The following is a 15,899-nucleotide window of genomic DNA, read 5'->3' as shown; positions in this document are numbered from 1 at the left end:
TTTTCTGTCTCTATGCTGCGCTCGTTGGCAGTGCAACCTAGAAACAGAATCCAAAACTCACCTTTCATCGTTCTCTCGAAGCTGCGCTCCCTCTACACATGTGCCGGCAACAGGGAGGGGCGAAGAAAGGTGAGCAAATGTTTTTTTTCCCAGGGAAGGAGTGGTTTGGGTGATTGAGGAAACTGTGACCACCAAGGAGGGCTTATAAGTACACTGTGGCCACCGGGGGGGGGGGGGGAATGAGGGAAAATGTGGCCACCGGGGAGGAGCTTATGAGGGCAGTGTGGCTACCGGAGAGAGAGTGTTAAGGACAGTGTGGCTACTGGAGTTGGGGGGGACAGTGTAGCTTTCGGGGGAAAGAAAGGGGGCAGTGTGACTACTGGGGGGAGGCAGTGTGGATCGGGATGTGAGTTTACTGAAAAGGGGCCCACTAAGGCTCTGTCGCCCACGGCCTACTTAAACTTGGAGCCGGCCTTGTCCACGGCCTCCTTCCTTCCAAAATCAACTTTTATCATTATGGTAATGAGCCCGAGGAGCGTCCGTAGCCCCTTTTGTGATTTGGCTTTACAGGCTGTAATCTCTGTGCAGTAGCACACAGTGGCAGGGGGGAAGTGTTAGTCGCAGTGTAACTGCCTGGCAACAGTCTGCAGAGAGTGACTCTGGTAAAGCACTTGGAGTACTTCAGGCACATTAGTATAATTTTAAGTGTCCCTGGTTTATCATGCATAATTGTGATGGTAGATTTCCTTTAAGCTTTACCATTAGTTGAAGTTGCCTTGATGACCATTTTTTTTTACAGACATGCAGGTGACATACTCAAAAAAAAAAAAAAAAAAAAATCAGCACTTCTCTATTTTTTTTTTTTAATGTATGATATGTCTATTCATTTTTATGAATTATCAAAAAGTAAATGGGGACGGGGCAAAAATATAATAATATTAAAAGTACTGTATTTTAGAAGAAAGGAGGAATAGATAACACATATAAGAAGATTACCACAGTCATGGTGCTCAGATCTATGAGTAAGTGTCCCTGGTGTATCGTGTTTATCATTTCGTTTAATAGTTTGTAGAATTTATTATTTCTAATTATTGTTATCATTAAAAGAATCTTCTAAAAAAGAATCTTGCTACAGTTTTGACATCTCTCCCTTAGCTCTTCTTCGATTCAATCAGTCTATTATGGTGTCCCGTCATGACCCAGCATCTAGGAAAAAAGTGGTGGAGGAGGTGAAGAGACGGGCAACATCAAATGGAGAATGGCCTCAGGTGAGAATTTTAATACCTTTTTAATAACACAATCTGATCGTTGGCCACAATAACCCCCTTCTCCTTCATTTCCAGGATCGCTATACTAAAGTTGATGCTTTTTTTCTGTAGGTTTTGTTTTTCCCTGAGGGCACAAATGGTAATGGAGAGGTTTTACTAAAATTTAAACCTGGTAGGTAAACCCTCCAAGTGTAGGTTGGCTGTAAAATACGTTGACTAATGCCTACTTAGCCCTTTACTTGCTCTCCCATTGCAGGTGCCTTTGTGGCTGGAGTACCTGTACAGCCAGTGTTGATGAGATACCCCAACAAACTGGTAAGTTACTTTACGAGAATATGAATAAAATTTGTTACAAGGTAATTAAATCATTAAAACAAAAGGGGGTTCTGTCCGTAACCTTGTACTTCTTTATGTGCAGCCAGCAACAATTTGGACTTGGAAAGGGAATGGAGTGTAAGTAATGTTTCCTATTCCTTTTTACCAATTTGTGATAACTCTCTCGCTCTTTTTAGCTCTTCAATGCTCTACATGCAACCTTGGTCTGTTACAATTTACATTTATCCACATCCCCCATATATAAACGTTTATAGGGTCTTCTGTTTTCACATTGTCTCATTTTTTGTTATTCTCTTCCACAGTCTCACTCAATAGTTATTTGTCCACATGGAGATCAATACTTTGTGAGTCTTTACTGTATCTTTTTACAGGCTAAAGGTCCTCTGGCTCACAATGTCTCAGTTTTACATCAACCTGGAGATTGAGGTGAGAAACTGGAACTCTCTTCTAGTCTTTGGACTATGGATTACACAATGAACATGACTAAATAAAGTGGGGGAAAAGTCATATTATTCAGATCCAAGCGATTATATGAATGATAAATGGTGCACCATCAGGTCTAGAAATATTCAATATGTGCTTAAAGGGAACCTGCCATTTAAATTATCCCACTCAAAATAAGTATTTCACTAAAAACTATGATTAAAAAGCATTGACCTTATCCCTAAATGGTTCGTTCCATGACTGCAATGTTAAAAAAATCAGTTTCTAAACGTATATGCAAATCACCTGATGTGAGTCCTGCATATTAAATGGGTGATGTCATCAAAAGGTTCTTTATCCAGTAAGGATTGCAATATCTACCCACTGTATTTATCTGTACCTGGCTCCATGGAGGCATGTTGTAATCACATGTGATCAGATACATACATGGGGTAGACATTGATGCCAGATTGGATAATTAATAGGGCTCTACGGGAACCTGTCACTAGCTGTATTTGTGAAAATGTGGTGACAGGTTCCCTTTAACTTCTTAACACTCTGCATCCGATATATTGGACGCCGAGTGCAGTAACTTAGCACTTGACTTCCGAAATATCGGACACAGAGCTGATGCTGGCTCAGCTCAAGATCGCAACTGATGCAGCATCGGAATACACTGGGTGTCGGCTGCAGCTAATATCTGAAATCCCAGACCAGGTTTTCCAATGACTCAATGTCCAGAGCACAGTTTTACTTATTCAAATGCCAAATTCAAAAGGTGAAACCTCCGATAAAACTAGCAAACTCTGCCGCCATGTACAATAGAAAACGCCGGACCAAGCGGTTGGGCGTATTCGAGGGGGCGGTCCGAGGCGCTTCTTCACCCCTGGACTGCCCCTCCCACTCCATAGGTCGGTGGTGACATATGGCAGTCACCACCCCTAATCCCGCCCCCTCATGAATACACCGACCACTTACAGCGCGGTCCGGCATTTTCTATTGTAGAGCGCGGCAATGTTTGCTAGCATTATTGGAGGTTTCCCGATAACGCTAGAAGTGTAACACTGCGGCATCTGTTGTAGCACTAGACGCTGCTTACTTTAGCTCTAAGTGCCGCTTTTACAGTTGACAGGGCCTCTTTAAGTTCACAATTCAGACAATTTTTTTTTTTTTGGGGGGGGGGGCACAGCTGGAGCTTTAAAGTTGTTGTCCACTTTCAGTAAATAATTGATATTGTTTGTGTAAAGAAAAGTAAAACAATTTTCCATTATACTTTGTTATTAATTTCTCATAGCTTCTATAGAAAGCTTCTATGATTACTTCCTGTGGATAGAAATCTGTCACACAGTTGCACAGCTCTGATTACTTTCTGTGATATGAGCTGTGCATGTCACATGACAATGTTCAGATTTCTGTCCACTGGAAGTAACCATAGAAGCTTTCTATAGAAGGACAACAATCAGAGATTTTGAAAACCATGAGGAATTGATACAGAAAGTATATTATAAAAGTGTCTAACTTTTCATTTCACAAAGCATATCAATTATTTGCTGAAGGTGGACAACCCATTTAAGGTGATACAAAGACATTGGTACACTTTAGTTAGCAGCAAATAGGAAAATAATAGGGGGAAATTCACATTTTCATATATTTTTTAATTTAACCCCTAGGTGCCCTTTTGCACCTTCCTGACACAGACCTTTTTTTTTTTTTAAATCTGACGTGTCACTATAAGTGGTTATATCTTCTGAACACTTGAACATATCCAGGTGATTTGTAGAGAATGTTTTCTCACGACACTTCATGCTAGTGAAGTTTTGTGATCAGTTTTGCGGTTCATTAAGAAAAAACTGTGTCCTCTCATTTTTGTAGGACGTTCTCACAGACTGGCATTTTGTGGGAACGTGGGTTTCAAGTGACTTTAAGTGGCCTAAATAAAGTAAAATCCCATGAATTAACCCATTCTAGAAACTAAACCCCTCAATCTGCTGAACAACTTTAACAAAATTTGTTAATCCTTTAAATGTACTCATTATAACAAAATAAAACATGCTCTAATGTTATTACCAAAAATACAGTATTTCACAGATATAATTCAAACCTGTCTCAGTCCTGCTGTACACAATTTTAGTTTCCCCTAGACACGACGCTTCTCTCTCTGTCTCTGAATTCTAGCTCCGCCCCCGGCAGTCCAGGACGGAGCTAACACACTGGTACTCCTGGATGGGGGGGGCACATGAGATCTAGTATGTTGTTTGTACGATCCTATCATATACTGCCATACTACAGTATAACAGTATATGGGGATTTTCCCTCCTCATTCATTACAATGTGCTGATCGCACACTGTAATCAAGGGGTTAAAACAAGACCGCCTCGGGTCTTCGGAAAGCCCAAGGCTGTCATGGCGACAGATCGCCGCTCCCCGATGACGTCGGAGGGAGAGACTATTCTCACCAACATGGCGGCATTGCCGACGGCAATCCGATCGACACATTCAGCTAGCACTGACCGCGGGTTTTACCGGCAAGCCTTTGCTGCAATATGCAGCAAATACTTACTGGCTATGGAGAGGGCTCAGCCCGTGAGCCCTCTCCATTCACCTACATCCGGCATGTGACGTAGTACTAAGTCCCTTGGCGGTAAGGGTTTTTCCCACGAAAGAAAATTCTCAAATCTCAATCTCCTAGTGATGATTACACAATGATTACTTTATAATTTTACTCAGTTTTATTGGTGTTTTAGCTCACATCACTCAGTGATGGTCAGTGTAAGATTCGAGAGTGTGGGCGAGGTCTCTCTAAACCAACACATTATGATCTATCTAGTTGTGTGAGCTGAAAATGTGGTTAGATTATCTGGGTATAGGTTTATATACACTTTCATTTACCTTCTGAACATTGTACTAGTATCTGACACCTAGAAAGAGAGATGAGACAGATTAGAGATCATGAGATGCCTTTTCACACTGTCAGCTCTGCTACATATCTGTTCTCTCTCCCCAGACAAAGAACTTATCTGCAAGTAGCTTGCAGCTTCTCTCTTATCATGATGTAGTTTTGCTGGCAGGAAGTGAGTGAGTGTCAGTGAGTTCCGTCCTGTACTAGTAATGGGAATGACGGCTCTTCTGGCTGCTGAACAGCTCCCTATTAAATATATAATAGGGAGCCTCAGGTCAGTCAGTCACCCCACATCACACACCTTTTAACCCAATTTTATTGGGTTAAAGGGGGCGTGGTGAGCCGCTTGGGGGCGGGGTTTAGTTCACGAACAAGGCCCATCACTATCGACCCATCAGTATCCTGTACTGCAGGGGGGTGGTGCTAGAGTGCAGGGAGCAGAGAGATGTAAAAAATCTGAGCTGCACAAAAGTCAGAAGATACAGGGTTGTGTCTAGGGCCACCTGAAATTGTGTACACCAAAACACGTATTAGCCTGCTAGGGGGCCCTGTCTCTCCTAGTTACGCCACTGCCTTTAACGTTACTTTTATTCAACATTTATTTTTGTAGATGTTAGGAAAGGGAAAAAAAATAATTGGTAACAATAGTTGTAAAAAAACAAAACAGCCCTAAGCTTTTGACATCACGCATGGTCCTACAGTAACACTATTGTCTAGACTGAAGGAGAGGGTGAGAGCAGTGCAGAGGCTCCGCTATTGGAGATTATGTGAAATGCTTTGTCAGCTCCTTAGAGGGTCTCCAGGAACACGGTCAGGAGGGTCTGATAGTGCTGATTTTGAAACTATTAGATGCAGGCAAAAAAAAAGGGTATGCCACAAACAGATGCCATCAAGTATTCAAATCGTCATATAAAAGCACCCAGGCTGCTGCCCTAACCCTTATACTACGTACAGTACTACTAATTTTTTGACCTGCGTGAAGATGGTCCCCCCACCTTGTTCAAATCTAATAAAATTGGTGTCAAACTTTTTTGCTACGTTTGCCGATTTGTGCTGCTCAAATTTGAGTTTGTGCTGATCTTGTTTTGAAGATATAAAGCAAATTGTAGAGAATAAAAGGTCAGGCAGTCCCCCAAACAAAACAACAAATCAAACAAAACTGGTGTGAAATGTTTGTGCTTTTTGCTGCTATCATTTTTAATATATTTCTAATATTTTCCACAGGTCTTCAGAGTTTTTCTTCCAAAGTACAATTTGTTTGCTAGCTCCCCCTGGTAATCAAACCAGAGAAGTATCACTAGGTTTGCTTTATTTACCAGTTCATCCTAAACACCTTAAACCTAAAAAATTTTTGCTGCACAAGCGTTTGACAACAGTTTTGTTTGTTTTGGTTAATGTGGGGGGACTGCCTGACCCTTTGACCTTTACAATTTGATTTATATCTTCAAAACAAAATCAGCACAAACGTAGCACAATTGATTGACACAAATTTGGACAATTTTGGGGGCTAGCTGACCTATGGTGACTGCTGGAAACTTTTATTTTCTTAAAAACGATAGGGGTACAAATGAAAATTTCTGCTGCACAAACCAGCACAAATGTTTGACACCAATTTTGTTAGATTTGAACAAATCCCTCAGGTATTTTTTTTGTGGTTTGTAGGCTTATTATTTAATTAAATAATTATTGTGTTAATTCTTTTGTTTTGCAGTTTTTGCCAGTTTATAATCCTAGTCCAGAAGAGAAAGCAGATCCTGTGTTGTATGCCAACAATTTGCAGAAATTCATGGCAAAGTATGTAAAATGGAGCTAGTGCTAGAGCACTGACTTTAGTCTCAGCTTTTCTTAACTTTAGTTTTAAAGGGGTTTTCCCACTAACAAAAGTTAGGCCCTATCCCATAGATAAGTGGAGGTTTCAGTGATGACCCTCATAGATCACGAAAACGAGGGGTCCATCGGACCTCATCGCTCCGTCAGAGTAATAAAGCAGACGAAACGGTCATGTGTGGCTGTCTGCTCCATCAGTCTGAGGGTCCGATGGAAGTACGTGAGACCCCATCGGACCCCTCGTTTTCGTGATCTGTGGGGGTCTCGGCACTGAGACCCCCACTGATCAGCAAGTTAGGACCTATCCCGTGGATAGGGCCTAACTTTTTTTTTCGTGGGAAAACCCCTTGAAATATTGTACACAGACTTTAATTGGAACCTTCCCATTTTTTTGGCTTTAGGGCAGTTGGGAAACCAGCTACTGAGTTTGAGCTGATCGGAGATACACCAGTTTCGCCTCTTGGACACCTGAAGGTTCCGTTAGACCCGAAAATCTGGGAAATTGGAAAAATTCTTAAAAAGGCTGGGTGAGTAAGGTTCTCTTAGCTAATGACACATAAGGTAAAATATAACAAATAGTTTGTTGTCATGCAGCTGAACACCTTTCAAATCGTGTTTCTTTCATGGCCAGCGTAGTGAAATCATCCAGGAAATGAACTTGGTGAAATGTCCCTCGACCCTGACATTATAGTCTAACCACTCTCCTGAAGTCTGGTGCTTGATGTTAATTACAGCAGAGGGGGTGTTCAAAGATGAGAATTTGACTTCATTAGTAAATTTCCACCTACATGATTTTATACATCTCACTTCAAAGTTGACTTTCTGGATGATGCCATCACTCTAGGCAATGAAAGAACCATGGAATGTATTCTGATGCTTCACAACAAACTGGTATTGGTATTTTAGGCATATCTGCTGACAGGTTCCCTTTAACCTTCCCGCTGTCAGATGTGTGAGGTAGGGGCTCCCTGACCCCTCCTGGCAAAAGATTAGGAGTAGTGAATGAGGAAGTCGACAAACATGTATTTCCACTTTTACCTACAGCAGTGTTGGAGAAAAATTATAATTCATGTCACAGCAAAAGAAATTTAGAGCTGTGTTCCAGGGAGATCATCTGCCTTAATTAAGATAGGGCCTCAAGGGACAGGAACATTTTATTGTTGGGGTTGCGAAATTGTTATGTTCTTTATATTAAATAGTTTTGTCCAAACACTCCTTGTAGTATATGACCCCACATTTATAGTGAGTATGTTTCCTTGTTCTATAGGTTCTCATTTGATAGTGTGCAGGGGCTAATAGATCTCTGCTTGGAGGGGGTTTGTTCACGTGTGGGATTGGATGAGCTGGCAGAAAAGTTGGGCCTCACACAGACTGATGTCATTTCCCGAGTCTTCAGTTACTTCCATAAGGTAAGACTTTAGTGGACTGCTTTTCTTCACGTTAATTATGAATATATTTAGACAAACATATACATTGTGGAAAAAACTTGGTACATATAAGGGGAATTCTACTTCTAATAACCTAATAGTCCAGTGCTGACCTCTTTAGCATTGTCTTAATACTGCTGGCTTTGTTTCCATATACTTCTGGGATAACAGAAAGACATTAGTTTCATAAAGATATCCAACCAGTGACTAAGTTATGCATACTCTGATAACAGCATGATAATAAAAAGTTCTTAATTTTTTAACCAGTGTAACTTTTAAATAAATTCAAAAGTTGTTTATTGTCCAAAATTGGACTGAAATCTGTGTGCAATTTTGAAATTTGCAGTTATTTTTAGTGCTGGACCTTAGGGTCATCTCCAGGTTTCAATAGGCCCCTGGGCGACAGGGCATCATTTGCAATGAATGCTGGTGGTGGAATTAAAAATTCATAAACCGAAAACAGTCCTGTGTTCCTTAAAATATTCCCTAGTTTATCATCCCAAAGAGCCCCCTTATGGGTTATTTTATATAAAGCCCCCACATAGGCTGCCAGGGACTGAGATTGGGCCATGTGGGCCCCTCCTGCATCTCTGGTCCCCTGCAATTGACCAACTATGCCGGGGCTGGTGCCGGCCCTGCAGAATTTGGCTCGAGAGCTAGCACTAAAATAGCAGAGAGTGGCACACACTAAGGCTAATCAGTATGCCAACCTATAGAAGTTCAAAACTGCAAGTCATGGCACAAACACAATAGTCTTCTTTCACCTCTGAATTTTCAGAGGTTTATTATGGCTGTGTTAGTATACCTTTGGCCCATTTCTATTTCTATACTCTGGGATCTATCCTAATGCCTATTGGCGATCGATAATGGATTTTTTTTTTACAATTCTTCCTGCCTAAAGTAATTTTAAGATGTGAAATCTTTTTCCTCAGGATGCCAGTGGGATGATAGATTTTCGAGAAGTCTCTTTAGTTCTTGCAGCCCAAGATGCCACACGATCTGCTGAAGAGTTGGCGAAACTTGCTTTTGATGTAAGTTTTATATTATGTTATGTTTTTTGATGCAGGTTTAAAAAAATAATAATAAATTAGACCCCCTTTTCAGATTTTGTTAATGAAAAAAAATCTAATTAATAAAAAACCATTTTTTATATATCACCCTCACATTCCTTATCTCTTTACAACTCATTGAACTGTCATGTTATGATGATGAACATTGTAAACTTGTAAAAAATGTTGTGGTGACCAAGAGGTTAAAGGGGTTGTCAACTTAAAGTTAAAGGGGTTTTTCCACAAATTCAAGTTGCTGATCTGTGGGGGTCTTAGTGATGAGACCCTCACAGATCACGAAAACGAGGGGTCTGATGGGGTTCCGCTACCTCAGTTGTTCTCCATGTCACTCCATGAGAGTAATGGAGCAGAGGGCCGCGCATTACCGTTCTGCTCTCAATGGAGCTGATGGAAATCGCTGTGGATAGGGCCCAACTTGAATTCGTGGGAAAACCCCTTTAATAATTGATATGGTTTGTGTATGAAAATGTTATACAATTTTCCAATATACTTTCTGTATCAAAAAAGCTTCTGTTTACTTCCAGTGTATAGAAATTTTTCCATGGTCATGTGATGGACATGGAGAGTAATCGGAGCTGTATAATATAACGGCTCGTGCACCTGCATGTTCATCGCAGACCATGGACAGATTTCTATCCCCTGGAAATAAAAATAGAAGCTTTCTATAGCAGGACAGCAAGCAGAGCTCTAGAAAACCACAAGGAATTAAAGCAGAAAGTATACTGGAAAATTGTATAACTTTTTATTGCACAAACCATATAAGTTATTTGCTGAATGTAGTGAACATTCACTTTAATGTGTATTCCCTTTTACTGTTCTTTCACTTCTAGCTGTTTTCTACTTGCGATGCTGATGGCTGCTTCTTACTCTCTGCTGATGGGTTTTCCGCCATTCTCCGCTCACTTGTGGGATCACCTCCTGCAGAAAGTGGCAAAGTTTATTCAGAGCTGTGCCCACGTGAAGATAGAGGCCTTACCCGAGGTGAGGAGAACTTTGCATAACTGTATGAACTGTTGCTCACCATTTACAGAGTTATTTTAATATATCACAGTTTGCAATCTAAGCACAATGTAGAACCCCCTTGCCCCCCACAATCTGCTTTAAAGTGGCATTATAAAGAGGTATATATCGACAAATATGTGGGGGCGCTTTATTCATTTCCGCTGGAAACTGGCCAAATTTGTGTTATAAAACACAGCTTTTAAATTTCCAATAGTCGCCCGGTTAGCGACCAAAAAAAGCCTTTTGTAATCCACCAAGGCCAGATAAGCGATAAAATATAACTTTTATTGACTCTTGCTTAAGAACAGTGCAAACTAGTGTATTAAAAGCGCAAGTTAGCAGTGTCCACACTCATAGTACTATATTCATGATCAGGGACATAGAGGGATACTATACTTGAGAAGCAAGTGGACGTGTTAGCGTAAAGCTTGCGGATAGAGTCTATCCCTAATTGTCCCTGTTAATATACGAGATGTTTTCGCCAATACATCCTAAAGACTAAATTCTGACATTCTCATTGTATTTAGGAGGTGAGGTACACTGTCTACTGCTTATTAAAATTACAATTAAGATGGCTTACAATGCAGAGTATGGGATTTGGCCATGGTTTTATATCATGGGTCATGGTAATATATTCTAACTCTAAGGCTCGTGTGCGGGAAAATGGGGCACTGACGAAACCATTCAGGCTATACCGTGGGACAAGGCAGGGATGCCCCCTGTCGCCATTGTTATTTGCAATAGCTGTCGAACCCTTGGCTGCGGCGGTACGCATCACGCCTGATGTGGTGGGTTTTAAGTATGGTGCACTGCACAGCAAAATTGCAGTATATGCGGATGACGCCTTGTTGTTTCTAGGAGACACAGGTCCATCTCTACGTGCAGTACTGCAATTGTTGGAGAGATTCGGGAGTCTGTCGGGGCTTACCATAAACTGGCATAAGTCAGCTATCTTACTTGTGGATCCGTTGGAGGGGGCCTTGGAGGCAGATCTTTCAGTTATCCCGGTGGTTCGTCAGTTTCGGTACCTAGGCATACAGGTTACAGCTAAGGTGGGGGACTTTGAGGAATTAAATCTTTCTCCCTGGTCCAAAAATTGAAGTCTAAAATTGTAGCTTGGTGTAAACTTCCTATAACAGTAATAGGCCGTACAAACCTAATCAAAATGGTAGCAATGCCACAACTGTTATATATTCCACAACTCCTCGGTTTGGCTTCCGCTTGCCAGATTCCATAGGATCAATGCCCTGTTTAGAGATTTGATTTGGGGAAGGGGACAACCAAGGATTAGACTGGAGACTCTGCAGAGGTCCAAAACAGATGGGGGGGTTGGCACTCCCAAACCCCTGGTTGTACTATTTAGCAGCCCAGGGACAACACCTCCAAGGATGGGGTGAAGACGGGGCACGGTCTACGGCGGCGGTATGATAGGACACCATTTGAGTGCTGGGAACCTGCTGCTGGCATTGGAGAGTGGTAAATTTAAGAGAGGACAAAACCTTATTCCTACGCTCTCCATGATACATAATGTCTGGGGGAAGGTGAAATAATTGAGGGGAGTTCAAGGACTCACTGAATATTCACCCCTGTGGCACAACACCTTTCTAAAAGAATTCCAAAACTTAGAGGGGTCGGTCTTTTGGGAAAGAGTAGGTATGGTACGAGTGACTCAACTAATATCTGAAGCCACCATAAAGTCCTTTCAACAAATTCAAGAGGACATCCCGGTGGGGAATAGAGATTTCTTTAGATATCTACAACTAAAACATGCTTTTGAAAAGCAGTCCCAATCTGTTGTTATGACACCTCAAAGGGATGCACTATTACTGAACATAGCTAAGAATGATCATGGGCTCATTTCGCTATTGTACCAATTACTGCTGTGTAAATTTCTTGATGGCTTTCCGCTTCGGGTTCGCAATAGGTGGACCACAGATATAGGAGATATTTCTGATGAGCAATGGCAATCAGTGCTTGAGGCTCTTCCACAATGTTGTCTAGGGGAAGCAACACGGCTGTCGCAAGTTTATATTGTACACAGGGTGTACAGGACACCCAAATTCCTATGTGAAATAGGGGCACACCAGGAAGCGGAATGCCCTAAGTGTAGAGAGGAACCGGCGGATATGCTCCATATGATGTGAACATGTCCAAGGATTCAAGGGTTCTGGGCAACCGTTCTAGACATTATTGATAGAGTGTATGAGATAACACTTCCCCGAAATGCTTTAGTTTGTATCCTGGGGTGTATGGATGAGATGGCGCGGAAATTAGCGGTTCATAGGCTCCTCTATATGGCACGCAAAACAATAGCAGCAAGGTGGATACAGCCAAAAGCCCCTACCAGGAAAGAATTCCTAAATAAAGTAGAAGGGATGCTGTTAAATGAGAAAGCGGTATACACGCAGCGTAACACAGAGGTTAAGTTTGAAAAGCTATGGGCCCCTTGGCTGGATGAACCGGGATTAGTGTCTAATACTTTATTGAGGGACAGACCCGGATTGGGGGGAATTGGGCTTAATGTATGATGTATTTTAACTGTAATGTTGGGTCATCTGTCATGTACCATTATCTCATCGAGGTCCTATCTTCTGATGAGTAATTTTTCACCCTGCGTGGTGAATATGTTATTTCACATTGTATAACATCTGTAACCCGTGTGTAAAGGCTGGTGGGGGGTGGGGATGGGAGTTGTGAGTGTGCATTGTTTGTTTTTGAAAAACATTAATAAAAAAGATCTGATTTAAAAAAAAAAAATTACAATTCAGCTATGCCCACCCGACATGTTTCGCCGAACTGGCGTCATCAGGGGTAAAGGACTGACTGTAGTGTGATGGGTGCCTGAGGAGCTTTTATAAACTTACCATTGGGAGTCCTCACCCTGCGTCGCTCAATGAAAGGTTTAACATCCAATCGTAGCGTATGATTCATTAAATGGAGGTACGCCATTTAGAAAAAATACAGGCGATAGGTTACATAGGCCATATGCACTACGTCTGCGCCGGATGTTTACATCTTCAGTCAGGTTGCATGGCACTGACGTCATGTAATGTTACATGCCAATACGTGGCATTAGGAATTCGGCGCATGCGTGAATAGGCCGTCAGATCAGCCTGCCATCATTGAAATGGCGCCTGTGCATTGGTAGAAGCAGGTACCAGGCTGGGCGCGTGCGCAGATGAAGCCTGCATCTGAAATACATCGCTATGGACACTATTAGTCCAAGTATTAAAGGGAACCTGTCACCAAAAGACCCATTTTTAGCACTCCCCCAGTCCCCACAGAGCATAGTACATACACTGCCAAAGTGTTTTTGTATTAAAAATTGGTTTCACAGAAAAAAAGATGTTATATTGTACCTTTCATTAGCATCTGCTGTGTGACTAGGCAGTTGCCTTTTGGGAGGACCCGGAAAGGAGCAGTTCCCCCCCACCCTTGGGAAACATATTTTTTTCTGTAAAACCAATTTTTAATACAAAAACACTTTGGCAGTGTATGTACTATGCTCTGTGGGGACTGGGGGAGTGCTAAAATGGGTCTCCTGGTGACAGGTTCCCTTTAAGTGATGTTAGAGTGGATATTGGAACGACCAGATGATTAAGTATATGTGCTTTGAATATATGTTTGAATACCTGTCAAAGACATAATAAATGACCGTCATGTGTATTGTTTATGGTATCACGCAGGGTTTTGGTAAGGTTGATAGGGGTATACCCATAATTATAAGGGGAGATATCCCAAATGTGGGAAATATAAACAAAACCGGTTAAATGCTCCAAAGAGGACTGTTCTTGGCAGTGAGATTGGTTTAGAATAAATGCACCAAAGAGAGATATAGTACAACGATTATTGGGTATCAATGTAATCATTTATGCAGGTTCCAAAGGAAAAATAAATAGATGAATTTGAGATCTGAGAAAGGGTGAGAACGAGAAACCCTCATTTATATTTATGTATCCATTTTGCCTCTTCTTTCGGGAGTTTCTTATTCAGGTCCCCTTTTCAGGAATTTCGAAGGCGAATTTCGCTTTTAATACACTAGTTTGCACTGTTCTTAAGCAAGAGTCAATAAAAGTTATATTTTATCGCTTATCTGGCCTTGGTGGATTACAAAAGGCTTTTTTTGGTCGCTAGCCGGGCGACTATTGGAAATTTAAATGTTGTGATTGCCCTTATCCACCTTGAGCACATTATTAGGGTCAAGTAATTTCTATCCCCCCTTAGGGTTGGTGTATGTAAAAAAAACACAGCTTTGTCACCTGCTGCATTAAATTTTTGGGGTCAAAGCACATTGTATTTGGCAACTCAAATTATTTATGTTGATCACCTATCCATTGGGGAGGCCATTAAGAAAAAGTCAATGGGTGTCCAACAATGACTAGTTGCCTGGGAATCAACACAGAGCGGGAAGGCAGCTCCAGTGTGTGTGTGGTGGCCGTGTTAATGCAGCTTAGCCTTCCCATTCACTTACATAGGAGTTGAGCAGCAGTTGCCTTGCATGGACACTATACACTGATGAGATGAGCTCAATACTTAATCTGGATCCATTCATTTAAGGTTTCAACCCACCACTGATCTCCATTAATGTTTTCACTTTTTCATAGTTATAATTCAGATAAACAATAGACAATTTACAAAAAATTTTTACATTTTCTCTTTGCAGATGGATTCATGCAATTTGCTATAAGCCATCCTTGTTATCGCCATCTCTTCTTGTTCTATCTGCGCCCTCCAGCATCTGGACGTAAGAAGCCATCACGTGTCCAGCAGAATGGGGAATGTGTCAGGAAGAATAATCCTGAGGATAGGCCCAAGGAAGACTGACACATTAGGGGTTTTATTGGGGATGGGGGAGGGGGGGTTAGGGAGGGTTGACTCCAAAGGTTTCTTAGCAGGGGAGGGGTTTGTGGTAATTTTATGGTTGCTGTAAGCATGCCCAGCTGCTCTATCTTCAGATGGTAGAGAACATGCAATAAGATGTGCTTAACTGCATAATGGGAAAGATCTTCTCATGAATTTCCATTAAATCATTTAGCTGAAAGCTGGGTGCAACAATTTAATGGGAAATGTATTGAGCATAGTAACCTGGGACATGGATCCTGGGTTTTAGGAAGACTCGATTAATAGGCATGCACTGAAATGGGGTGGGAGAGAACTTGATGAAGCTATGCTGAAGGAGCAATATTCTGCATGTTTGTAGCCTGGATAGGTGCGGGTGCAGAGTGGGGATGACATTTGCATCCCAAATATCTCAGCTCTCAGGGAAACAGCCTCCCTTCCCCCAAAGAATTTTAAATTTGTACCTTTATTTCATCATTTTATCTCTGATGGTCCCCATGTATTACTGCTATTGTCATGTTTCTGAATGATATAATTATTTTTCATAAAAAAGAAAAAAACCTCTCCCTGTGTATTGTGGTTATTGTAGCATTTGTTGTATAGCATGACTAGAGGCCTAGAACTGATTTCATCATCTTTCTTCATCTTCCATTATGATGTTTCAATTTAAAATGTTATCAACATAACCATTTATGCTGTAATACTGTGAATGGATTACAATTGTCTCTCATGCTTGGAAACGCTGGGGAAACCAGAGGACACCTGACAACAGTTTATACTTTACCTGTCTAAAAATGGCCTGAAAAGG

The 15,899-nt window shown here is 41.4% G+C and overlaps 1 protein-coding gene across 2 annotated transcripts in view; it reads left to right on the top strand.

Moving 5' to 3' along the window:
• LPCAT4 (lysophosphatidylcholine acyltransferase 4) overlaps nucleotides 1–15,655 on the top strand; it is a 37,707-nt gene extending 22,052 nt beyond the window's left edge. For both annotated transcript variants that reach the window (XM_072149579.1, XM_072149572.1), the window contains exons 4-14: nucleotides 1,156–1,268; nucleotides 1,380–1,440; nucleotides 1,525–1,583; nucleotides 1,687–1,721; nucleotides 1,976–2,030; nucleotides 6,638–6,720; nucleotides 7,155–7,280; nucleotides 8,021–8,162; nucleotides 9,113–9,211; nucleotides 10,081–10,231; nucleotides 14,916–15,655. In XM_072149579.1, the coding sequence (XP_072005680.1) occupies nucleotides 1,156–1,268; nucleotides 1,380–1,440; nucleotides 1,525–1,583; nucleotides 1,687–1,721; nucleotides 1,976–2,030; nucleotides 6,638–6,720; nucleotides 7,155–7,280; nucleotides 8,021–8,162; nucleotides 9,113–9,211; nucleotides 10,081–10,231; nucleotides 14,916–15,076 (1,085 nt within the window). In that variant the 3' untranslated portion in view covers nucleotides 15,077–15,655. The remainder of the gene's footprint in view (nucleotides 1–1,155; nucleotides 1,269–1,379; nucleotides 1,441–1,524; nucleotides 1,584–1,686; nucleotides 1,722–1,975; nucleotides 2,031–6,637; nucleotides 6,721–7,154; nucleotides 7,281–8,020; nucleotides 8,163–9,112; nucleotides 9,212–10,080; nucleotides 10,232–14,915) is intronic.
• The last annotated feature ends 244 nt before the right edge of the window (nucleotides 15,656–15,899 follow it).

This window comes from Engystomops pustulosus, chromosome 1, assembly GCF_040894005.1.
Source record: "Engystomops pustulosus chromosome 1, aEngPut4.maternal, whole genome shotgun sequence".
NCBI classification, from domain to species: domain Eukaryota; kingdom Metazoa; phylum Chordata; class Amphibia; order Anura; family Leptodactylidae; genus Engystomops; species Engystomops pustulosus.
Note: the sequence above shows the minus strand (reverse complement) of the source record. Positions and strands in the feature narration are given on the sequence as shown.